We start from the raw sequence: 12671 nt of genomic DNA on the forward strand, positions 1-12671 counted from the left end.
TTCAATGTTAATAGCATAAATCTGAAGCATACAACAGTATATAATATGTGTATGAATCTTATTAAGTACATCTTGATGTGTCTGTATGTCCGCCCAATGTCTTCCACAGCGAGCGTTTTCCATATTGTATATTGTTCCACTTCCTATTTTTACACTACCTAATTTTGACCTAGTTTAATAAACACCCATTTCTACAGAGGACACATCTATCGCAGGCTCGACATTGTTTTACACTTATCAGCATTGAGTCACTCGGACAAAAAGATTTGTCAAAAGTCATATCATTATTATTAATGAAGTGAAACAAGGACACATACGATGAAAAAAATAATACATTTCTCCAATTCACTTTTTTCCAACCAGGAAGTCCTCTTAAAATCTTTACCAACTATTCTGACAAGGCAAATACAATTCGTACCATACCAAGCATCCAGTCTGCTACTCAACATGTGTTAGCTATGTGACTCACAGCTGATAACTGCATCTCCAACACTTTTTTAGAATTGTGTTTTGTGTTTTACGTGAATATGTCATTACTGATTTTCTGAGGTGGTTCTTGGGTATTTTACTTTGGAGTAATGAACATGAAACACACGTTTGTGGTATATTTCATAAATAAATCAGCATCCTCTACATTACTGCTAATTTAAATAAAATTACGTGTATTACTATTAGGATTTTTGTCTCAAAAATAGGCAGTTTTACTTTAATAATAAATTTTCCAACGTCCATTAAACTAATCTTGATATTTAACTTATTTTGACAAATTAATTCTTTCTAAATGTCTTCTGTCTCCTATTATTTGCACTGTTATAGAAATAAGTTATGAAGTATGCAAAACAGTTTTGTACCTTAAACAGTACATGTACATTAAAGAATTGGGGTTCTGCATATTCACAATGCCATTTAATTATTGCAAGGATGTTGTACACTAAATCTAGTATTCTTTTATTATAAGTAAACAATTGTATTATTATACCATCATGATTTTCCCCCAATTTTATTCTTTCAGCTTTTCCAACAAAATATGTGTTCCAAAACAAATTTTTTGATAAATATAGGAACAAATTCTGAGTAAACACCATTTTTCTTTTGTTGTTGTTGTTAATGGTAGACTGAGAGAAGAAAATGCAGCAGCATATAATATGAACTTAAGTGAAGTTATGAACTTATAAGCCTGGATTTAAATAAATGGTATCACTTGTATTTCTAATGACAGCCACAATCCTCTTAGTTTGGGCTCAAGACCAGCAATAGTGAATAGAGGTATTTCGAAAGACATATAACAGCTCACTCATTATAATGTTACTAATTAGCATTATTGAAAACTTCTTAGATATCATAATAAATAGTATATATGTATGGTGCTTGTTGGCGACATTGTCAGTTTATTCACTCCACATCCTGGTTCCCGGGCAGTTTTGATCTCTAACAATAATAATCACGGGCACAGTGGCTCGTTACAAAGAAAATCAACAGATTTGGGTTCTAACCTGTAACACTATTAACATATTATATTGTTACAGGTTAGAACCCCATCCCTTGATTTTCTTTGTAACGACCCCCTGTCATCATGGGCAATAAATTTGAAACATACTGCTTCCGGGTCAATCTATTTTTAAGGTGCAATAAATACTAGTACATAATGGGAGGTAACTCAAGTTGTGCTATTCAATTCAATTCATTAATGAAAAAATGGAAATAAATAGGTAAAAAGGCAATTATTTATTTTGCAGATGAATATTTATCGAATATTTAACATTCAGCAGCGTAAATATGCATTTATTTTATTGATATTCGTGGCAAGGGTGCAGAAAAGGACGACGTGCTTCGTGGGCAGATGGAAATCTGCCCACGAACTTTTATCTGCCCACGAAACCGTCTGAGGACGACAAAACTGCCCACGACCCACCTTAAATAATAGTATATATATATATATATATATATATATATATATATATATATATATATATATATATATATATATATATATATATATATATAGTTATCCTCAAAGTCTCCCTTTATATTTGCAGGAACTTAATTATGATTTTTATTTTTTCTCTTTCAGTTCCAACTGGACAATCAAATGAGTGTAAGCATTAAACCTCTTGTTTAGTTCGCCTATAGATATATCTATATGAAAAGGGTGGTACAGATTAGTGTATTTTATTTCATTCCCTACTGAGCATTAAACCCGGGTTGATGGGTTATGGAAATCATTGCAAGACAGGTTTTCAAATCTCAATAGGGAATGCATTAAAAAATTTGTAACTCTCTATTATTATATTTTTTCCCAGTACATAATTTAATCTATATTATCACACATCCTCGTGTAGGTCCATGGATAGTACATTTTGCTGTCTGTCTTTCTCCCTTTTCTTTTCACTGTCTGTCTGTTTGTCGTTTTCTCTCTCTCAGTCTCTATCTCTATGTATATATATATATATATATATATATATATATATATATATATATATATACGTACATATATATATATATATATATATATATATATATATATATATATATATATATATATATTATGACATGTAGATTATGGCAATTATCACAAGGCAAGTGCTTGAATCTTGGTAGGGAATGAATTCAAAATTCTCTAACTTTATGATTTTCTTTTCCCAATAAATAATATCCTTCTATATTATCACACTTGCTCAAGTAGGATCCAACGATGGTACTTTCTGCTCTGTCTGATGTAAGCATATCTCTCTCTCTCTCTCTCTGTAGACATGTACATATATATATATCCTTTTTGGGCAGCAATTACGACAACATAAGTGATAAGTGTCTTGTTTAAATCTCTGTGTTAAAGCTTGTACAAGACACAGTTGAATACAGCACATCAAGGGCAGCAAAGAAAACATTGTTTGTACAAAACCATTGTTATTGAACCTTGTCACTTATAATGTATGAGATTGGAATGAAAGTTAAAAATGGAACACGGAAGATTGAATTGAAGCCAGGTTTCCAAACAGGACATTTCAAATTTCTTGTGCATTTTAATTTGACATTATGCCTTCAGTTATTTATTTATTGGAGAACATAACGTTCAAATGGTGTTAATCTCAGAAGCCAGTTAAACTTGAACAAAATATATAATTATTTTGTTACTGTTGAAAAATTCAGAATTGTACTGTATTATAAAGAAGCCTTTATTTTTTACCATTTAAAGGCTTGGACTTGGCAAAAGCACTGAATCCAGAGGCCATGATCCCCATTCTTGCTAATCCAGAAGTACAGCAGCGATTGATACAGTATCTACCTAAGGGTGAATCACTCCCTAGAACTGAACAGGAACTTCGCAACACCATATCCTCCCCACAGTTCCAACAGGTAACTTTGATTAATTGGTTGCTTTTATTTCCTCCTTATGGGTGTGGAAGATATCTACAGTCAGATATTAAAAAGTGATAGAAATTCTCATGTTTTTAAAAGGATGAACATAATACAGGATCATAGCAGTTATACAATATTAACAGTAAGAACATTTATCACTGATTATACATTCCAAAGTCATTTATTCAGTCAATCATCATCACTTCTCTAACTCTGTCTCTGATTAAGCTGAAGTGTGTTTCTTGAATGAAATGAATGAAAATATACTAATACTGAAGAAAGTGTTTATATGGCTTTATTTCATTCAAAATAGTTATCATCCTTTTAATGGATTTCAGCATTGCCAGTTTCTATCACTGGAGTCAACTGAAATGTAGTACATTGGAACTTGAAACATATTTTCTTGTGTGAGAATTTGAATTTATTAAAAAAAAGACATCCGATTAAGTAAAGTCGGCCTAAAGCAACATGACTTTAATTTGTGGGGAAGTGTCAATATGTGCTGCCAGGTGTGATATATTCCTGAAAATGTGGTGTCCTGTATGCATCAGTTGACCAGGTAGCATGCCAAACAAGGCCATTATTTAGGCAGAAAGATGCTGCATCCCAAAACACATATATGAGTGAGACATGTTACATTGTAGGACTAACCATAACCATGCCTTCTGCCCCAAGATCATGGCAAGGAAAACTTATATTCTATGATCTGTTTCTTTGCCTGGAGTAGAATGTTTTAACCATTGAAGATATTTTGATGAAACTTCAAGAAGTTGTATTTCATGGCTAGACATTCAAATTTTGGGGCAAACCATACCCATGCGCCTGCCTCAGGGTCAAGGTCACATCAGGGGAAAGTAAAATGTTGTGACCTCTGTTGGTGTAGAGCATAACCTTTGCACCACATGAGTAGTTCTTAAGAAACTTTAACTTTTTAGATGTCATTACAGTATTCACAGATGTAATCATTGATTCAGTGTCACAATTACTACAATGATAATACAAGTCAGTGCCATGCAAATTTTCTTATGCTGGATTGAGAGTTTTAAAAATATTTCTTGAGTTGGAATTATGAACTTTCATGATTAAAATGCATTCATAATATCCTACTATTTCCTGAAAATAGGCTTGTTTTGTAAATGAGGAGAAAGTATGATTTACTCAAATTTTACCAATTGCTTGCCTCATTTTTCTACAATTAAAGAACTCAGGTGTATAGTTTTAAAATTGAAGGAGTGTTTTTTCAACCTTTGTATTGTGTCTCTGGCTGAAAAAAAATTATCAGAAATATCATAGGAATGATAATGCAGAGTGACAGTCAGAGGAACATTTGGGGGCATCATTAATGAAACTGAGAACTTTCCTTTCCCAGGTTATCATATTTTTACCTCTTTAGACATTTGGTGAAATTTTACACAAGTTCATACTTTATCATATAGTAAGCAAGTCCCTAACTGAAAGTCCAGTTCTTGTGGAGAAATATCCATGACATAAGCATTTGTTTTACTGTTGTTCTATATTTAAAACACAGGTTTCAGTTGCTGAAGACTTAGTGTAACCATACAAGATCAGTGACAGCTTTTGACTTGGAGGGATTTCAACCCCACTGTTCATGGCATTGTGTCCATTATCATTTGCCAAATATAGTTTGTATCACAAGGAACAATAATAAAATGTATGGTCATACAATAATTCATAGCTAGGTGTCGATCCACTGGCATTTCAGTGCATATTTATTCAAAGGGAGGTGATTCAAAATGTTGCTAAATTATTAGACTTGATCATACTTATCTTCCTTGGATATCATTGCACTGTCCTGAAATCTAGTCTGAATGAAAAAATATTTTTCATTTTTAAATCACCACAAACAATGTTTCAGGCTCTAATATAAATTTAGGAAATGTAAAGATTATGTAGAGCAGAATGTTTATGGGACAAGATCAGTAACAGATTGTCATTTATGTTGTTTGCATTTGATCTGATGTAAATTAGTATCACTTCCATGCAACAAGCCATCAGTATTCCCAGTACTTTGATCTTTTTAAATTTGCAGGCTCTGAGTTCCTTCAGCGCAGCTTTACAATCAGGACAGTTGGGCCCACTGATGACACAGTTTGGACTTGGGGAGGATGTGGCCAATGCTGCAGCCGAGGGAGGTGAGTTTAAAGGGATGATGCACCAAGCTTTTTACAAATGTGGATGCATTTATGCACGAAGTTTTGTTACTGAAAGGATTCATATGACTTCTCCTCATATGAGACCAATTTGGACAAAAAGCATCAGGCCTCAAGGCCTTTCAGTGTGTACAAATAATGCAGAGTCATCACTAAAAATAAGCCAGTCTTGCTAAGATTAATGAAAAAAGTAATATAATTTGCCAAAATTCTACAGAATAACATTTCTGCATAAAGATCTTGGAAGTTTACACATTTGATATTTATCTATCATCTGAAAGAAAACCCAGATAAGCTATCTCAGGCACACTTGGGACTTTTTCTTTGTTGTGTAATTTCTTTGTTACTGTTCGTAATAGGCATGAAATTGTGTGATTTGATTATCCAAGATTTCTACATCATCATAAGGAAAGAAGTTTGCTGTGACCTATACTTCACACATCACTGACTTTGTTTACTCTTATAAGTACATGTTCACTTATTTGGTCCGATGAAACCACATGGAGATCTGAATATAAATTGTGTGCCTAATATAATGGACTCATGCTACCATTACTCTGTAACTATTAGGGATGGAAGAATTATGAATACCTGCTTGATCCAGTCTTTCATTTGTTCATGTACTGTTGAGAAGCCATTGAGAAAGGTTGCTCAAACATATTATGTAAAAATAAATTTAAATAGAATTTTAAGTTTTTTAGGTATCATGTGGGATATCCTGTGATAATTTAGAGATCATGTAGGAAATCCTGAGATAAGTTAGATATTATTCTAGGATAGCATGTGGTAAGTTAGATATTATTCTAGGATAGCATGTGATCAGTTAGATATTATTCTAGGATAGCATGTGATAGGTTACATATTATTCTAGGATAGCATGTGATAGGTTAGATGTCATATGCAAGATATCCTGAGTTAAAATAAGTTATCATATTTAGGATATCCTGGGATAAGTTAAATATTATTCTAGGATATCATATGATAAATTAGATATCACATGTATTATACGTTGGAATAAATTAGATATTATATCTAGGATATTGTAAGATAAATTAGATATAATATGCAGGGTATCATGGGATAAATTAGATATTGTATCCAGGATATGTATGGGATAAGCAAAAGTTTTCTCACCATCATGGGCTTTATGAAACATGGGTATCAAGTTCTTTTTACACTGGCATAGACATTGTCAGTATCAACAGTGTTAAAGCCTCTTCATGGGGGATTTATGAATATGTGGTTGCAAATGAGAGTTTTGATTCAGCAGAATATTGAGGTTGTTTTTATTCTTCCAGATTTAGATGCATTTTTGAAAGCCATGCAGGCTGCCCAGAAAAAGAAAGATGAGGAAAAAGGTGAAGATAAAGAAATCAAAACGTCGAAACCAGAGGAAAAAGATGATGGGGATGAATAAGAAGAAATGGAACAGTGAAATGTTTTGCATTTGAAATGAAACTGAATACCATTAAATGATAAAGCACTGATATAATTTGCATTTAGATGAGAAGGATTTGTATAAATGTAGAATTTTCACTGAATTTACCTTGTGTTTGTAGTTTTGTATTATGAAGAAATGAACATTGACCTTTGAGATTGATTTTTCTGTTTGATTTTTTGGCGTATATGATACTTAATATAAATGAAGAGAAAAAGGAACTGCAAGTTAAGGCCTGTTAGACCTTACTATTCTACCTTGTACTATTTTCATTTGTTGAATAATACATTTTGAATGGTTCATTTATGTAGCTGGAATTGTTTCTTTATTTTTAATTTTTGACTTACCTAGCTGAAGGCTATGCAAGTTTATGCAAGGCCCTGTGCCCATGGTACATCTGTTTTCCTTTTGTCAGTCTGTCCATCCATATTTGAATTTTCTGACATCTCAGAAACCTCTGGGCTACTGGCAAGAATAATCATTAGGGATGCTGTAATGAAATTCTCTGGGGGTGGCTCCTGGTGCAACTGTATAACTTATATAGCAAACATATTGAAAACCTGATTTCTTTCCTTGTGACTGTATAGCTTCCATAGCAAACATTGAAAACCTGTTTTCAACTTAACCATAATGGCTAAGTCTGTTTTGGTAAAACTGGTAAGAATGACATGCCCTTTAAGAGCATTATTTGGGATTGCTCCCTAGAAACAATATGGCTTCCATTGCAACCAAGTGGTATTTTTGTTTGTTAGTCTTATGCCATATTTAAGCACTTGATAGACTATGCATGACGGCCAGTATATTTTGTGGCGGAAGAACCCAGTGAAACCCTGGTATGAACCACCAACTCATGGGATGCTACTCCCAAACTTTCTCACATACATTGGTTGAGCCGAGACAAACTCATTGAGCCAGAGTTGAAATTTGTGAATGATATGTAAAGGCAACTATATTAGTCCATTTGACCATCAATGATCTCATAACCAGGCGAAAAACTAGAACTTTTTCTCTTGAATGGCTGAACCAGTTTTCTTTTAACTTGGTAAGAATGTTTGTAAGAACATAATGATATTTTGTCCAGGGTTGATCTAGCCACCATGTGGAAAAACTGTTTTCAGCTTCTCCAGAATGGATGAGCCAGTTTGGATGAAACTTGTTGAAAATATTTCTTAAGATATTCTCTGATCAAAACTTGTGCTGGGTGGGTGGGTGGGGGGCTTCATTAGTCATGATGTGTCTTCCCTAACAAAAATGAGGAATACCTTTTTTCTGCTTATTTCTAGAATGTATGGACCTATGTCTTTAAGACAGAACAATTTTTTGTATAACCTACCACATTTAATTCAGAATGACTCCCAAGCAATGATGTGACTTCCATAGCTACTAGGTGGATACATTTTTCTTCTCTAGAACACTCAAGACAATTTTGATTATCCTTGGTAGGAATGTTTGATGTATTGAACCAGATCTATGTTAAGGTTGATACCCATAGCATCAATTTGGCTTCTAGCAACCAAGTGGAAATGCATGTTTAGAGCTATTATCCAGAATGGTGGAGTCTATTTTCATAACATCTGACAGAAACTATACTGAATACATTTTCTATAGGCATTTGTGTGGGATGAAGCCCTTATTTGTGTGGATTGAAGCCCTTATTTGTGAGGGGTGAAGCCCTTTTCTTGGCACAAAAAGGATTAATCATATCCTCAAATCCACAACTACTGTAGTGGTATCCCATACATCATGATTGGTATTCTCTCATATTGTAAGGACTGTCTCATAAATATGTCATAACATCAGCTGTAAGGTGACCCTGGGATGGTTCCCCGACCCAGTGGTCAACATATTACAGGGAGAATCCCCCCCCAATCCTTAAAGAAAACACAACTAGAATGTATATATAAAAAGAAAGAAATAAAAAAATATGTCACCATAATAGCACTGTAATATTCGTATTACTGTGATAAAACTTCCACTAAATCGAACATTTAAATTTATAATAACTCATTAAATTAAAAAAAAAATTACAATAGAAGCTGGTGGGATTTTAAAATGGAACGTTTTTTATTTGGTATTGATTAAATACAGCCTACTCTTGTTTATCCAAAGTCTGGGGGACTAGAAGAAAACTTCTGACAATAATTGAGATCAAATAACTGAAGGTCATATAGGTGCACGTGTACTTCAAGTTGAATACATTCCTTTTCATACATAATGCAGTTTATTTTAGATATTCTCACTTGCTTATGTATGCTGTCATTTAAGATAAATTGTTTGTCATCATAGGCATTTTGTATGATCATACTGAGCACCTTATGATATGGACCAAAAGCGTTTTTGTTTTGTTTTGCCAGAAATAAAGCTCCTCCACATGGTCATTATATGTGAAAGTATTTGTTACATCCTTTTTCTGGACACCTTTAGCGTGCTTCTCTGAATCGTCTATCAGCTTCAGCAAAAGCATAGCAAATCTTAGTGCTGTACTTTCTATGCTTGATGCTTTTCCTTTTATTTTCTACAAATTTTGTTGTTGTTCGCATCATAGAATTTACTCAATACATTATCTGCTTTGTGAAGGAAACCAGAAAAAAAAAACAAATTGCCTCTCATTATGAAAAAGCAATTTTAAAGCGATGGAAGAAACTTTTGAATTCAATATTATATAAAATTTGTTTACAAGTTTATTTCCAATGCCATGCTAACAGGGGATCCTGCGTGTAAATCCAAGGGATTTCGCATTCCTGGTTTGGTGTCGTTTGGTTTGCTGACCTCTGGAATGCTGGTTTTCTTGATTTTTCTGTTCATACCAAAAGCTTATTTAGAACTTTAGTAGAGCCTCTGACAAAAGCTTGGCCTGTTCATTATATTTTATTCTTGTTGGCATTATTGTTGGTAGCTTACCAAGCCTAATTTATCGCATTTTCGGCACTACATGCTGTCGATTGAAAATTCGAACTGTTGTATGGGCTGCCTGGAAAGTTTTCCTGGCGTGTTGTATGCACAAATAAATGAATCTGCAGGCTGACATGGTCAGGGCTTTGGTGAAAAAGCATCATAAAGAAAGTCATTGTATTTTCTGAATTTTAAACTAGCTGCTATATTGCTCGTGCATTTGTAGCAAAACATATTTGACAGAATTTCTGCTATGTTCATCGCTCATTGAAAATAAATTCTTAATGGTGATGAATGCAGGCAGATAATTGTAATAGTGATAGTAATAGTGTGATTACAAAGTTGACATCGCACCATCTTACGCAAACTCCATCTGGGCTCCAATTGAAAACTCTCCCAAAAGAAGAGGGAAGATTGAAACAGATCACCAGAAATTTTCAGATAGATCGGAGAATGTCACTACATCAATTTCAGACACGATAAAGACGAATTACAGGCATACAAAAAGTCAGACATAGTTCTTTTTCTGAGTTCTGGCATCTGGACTTCCTTAGAGTTGTGCTGATCCATATGGAATAAATAACGTATCTGGAGCAGTCACAAATTATACACTTGTGTTCTTTTCTCCGTGTGGGAAAATATATATATTACCCATTATTTATCCTTAGATAAAGTATCGTGACGACTGTATATAACTCAGCAGCATTATGCGTGCTAGTCAAACAGACATTTATTGAAAAAGAAATTAAATCTGAATGAAGGAAATTATTCATGGTAAGATCAAATTTAGTATCAATGCCACGCTTCATATTGTAATACATTTGACTATACGGTATCTATCTATCTATCTATCTATCTAATCTCGCACACATACATAGTTAAGTTGTAGGTAAGGTAAATTAATAGAAGCAAATACATGCTTTCCAAAAATTTAAAGCAAATTTTGTGTCGAGCTTTGAAATTAAGTTCATCATGTTTTTATTTTGTTGGAACATTTAGTACCAATAAAAACTCTCAAAGCATTACAAATCAATTTTGTTGTGTTTAGCTCTAGACACCCCATTGTTTGTGTATAGGACAATACAGTCGTTAATGTGAATTGGCCTAATTCATTGGTTGTGCAAAGGCATACAAAACCCATTATTTAAGAACAAACCTTTAACATACATCGTTTGTGTAAAGGTCTATATAATCCAAATGTTGTGAATATGTATATAAAACTATTTGTTGTGAATAAGTCTAAAAAAATCATATTTTGTGAATAGAACTATCAAACCCATGGGTTATGAATAGATCTATAAAACAATCGTTTGTGAATGGGTCCATAAAACCCATCGTTTGTGAATAGGCCCATCACACCCATTGTTTGTGAATATGACTATTAAACCCAGTGGTTGTGATTAGGCCTGCTAAGCCGTCTGCTTGTGAATTAGCATAGGCAACTCATTTGTTGTGATTAGGCACATTCAACCCATTATTTATGTATAAACCTATAACACCCATCGTTAGTTAATAGGCATATAAAACTAATAAATGTTGAAATAGACCATAACGCTCATCGTTTGTGAATAGGCCAATATTACCCAATGGTTGTGAATAGGCCTATACAATCCAATGGTTATGAATAGGCATATGAAAACAGTTTGTTGTGAATAGTCCTATTAAACATATAAATATGCATATGAAAACCATTGGTTGTGAATAGGCCTATAAAACCCAACGGTTGTGAATTTGTCTTTAAAACGCATTACGTTTGCATGGACCTATACAAACCATTGGTTGCGAATTGGACTATAATTTACATTTGTTATGTATAGGCCTTTAAATACTATGTTCTGTATAAAATATATATTCTACTCTAATTAATTCTTGAACACATACTTTGTCTTTGTTTAAACAGTTGTCAAGACAACGTGTCCAGATGGGATTGTGATTAAAATGACAGGGCTCAGTGTTATAAAGTCTTTTCATTCGATCAATCTTGTGAGTGAAATATAATTTAGATCAGCAAGTATCTGCATTCCTGCACTCCTTTAAAAATCCGTTTATATTTTGTACATGAAGTACATCTCCACAGCCAGATTTCCACTCCTAGTGATGATAAGGATAGTGATGATAAGGATATAATCAAGTATATATTTAAACTTGTAACTGTCGATAGACTGTGACACTGGTGTATATCTTTTTTTTTGAATTATTTTGTTGTTGTGTATTACCCAGGTATCTGATATCAGCCCTAATATTTCGCATAACAACGTATGTATGGAAGCTTTCACGCTTCGTAACCTCTTGTTTACATTTTCTTCTATGCAATTGGTAATCGTGTCGCTAAGACCTAAATTCATCCCATATGAAAGAAACCTGCAAATGGTTATATCGACCTGTTAAATGTATCTTTATGTGTGCGTGGTTTTCAGAGGAATGTTTTCTCTGTAAAACAGAAAATTCAAAAAGTGAAGAAAGAAAAGCATAAAATATGGAGCAAAAGAAATACCTCATGAAATACATGGTCGAAACGCTTGATACGGCTCATACAAAATGCTTAGCAATCACATTAGCCATCGGACGGCTATTTATATTACATTACCTCACGTGACATGCATTTGAATGATTATATAACTTATTAAGCAGTTATTATATATATATATATATATATATATATATATATATATATATATATATATATATATACATGTTTTTGAGGTAAACTTCATGTCATATACGTTCTACTCGTGATAGTCTTGTATTCAAACTTATATGGTCTATTCTTCTCCATGCAGTCTAAGATTAAACGCGGTGAGGATAATTCGTCG

At 33.4% G+C, this 12671-nt stretch overlaps 1 protein-coding gene across 1 annotated transcript; it reads left to right on the forward strand.

The window, feature by feature from the left end:
- The first annotated feature begins 2926 nt into the window (after nucleotides 1-2926).
- On the forward strand, nucleotides 2927-7268 carry LOC149784751 (proteasomal ubiquitin receptor ADRM1-like). The gene is made up of 4 exons (XM_089933042.1): nucleotides 2927-2984; nucleotides 3194-3354; nucleotides 5408-5510; nucleotides 6827-7268. Exons 1-4 carry the CDS (start codon nucleotides 2927-2929, stop codon nucleotides 6943-6945), a joined length of 441 nt encoding a protein of 146 aa, XP_089789168.1. The 3' UTR covers nucleotides 6946-7268.
- Nucleotides 7269-12671: the final 5403 nt, after the last annotated feature.

Source organism: Sinohyriopsis cumingii, chromosome 14, assembly GCF_028554795.1.
Source record: "Sinohyriopsis cumingii isolate HCF-2022 chromosome 14, ASM2855479v2, whole genome shotgun sequence".
Classification (NCBI taxonomy): domain Eukaryota; kingdom Metazoa; phylum Mollusca; class Bivalvia; order Unionida; family Unionidae; genus Sinohyriopsis; species Sinohyriopsis cumingii.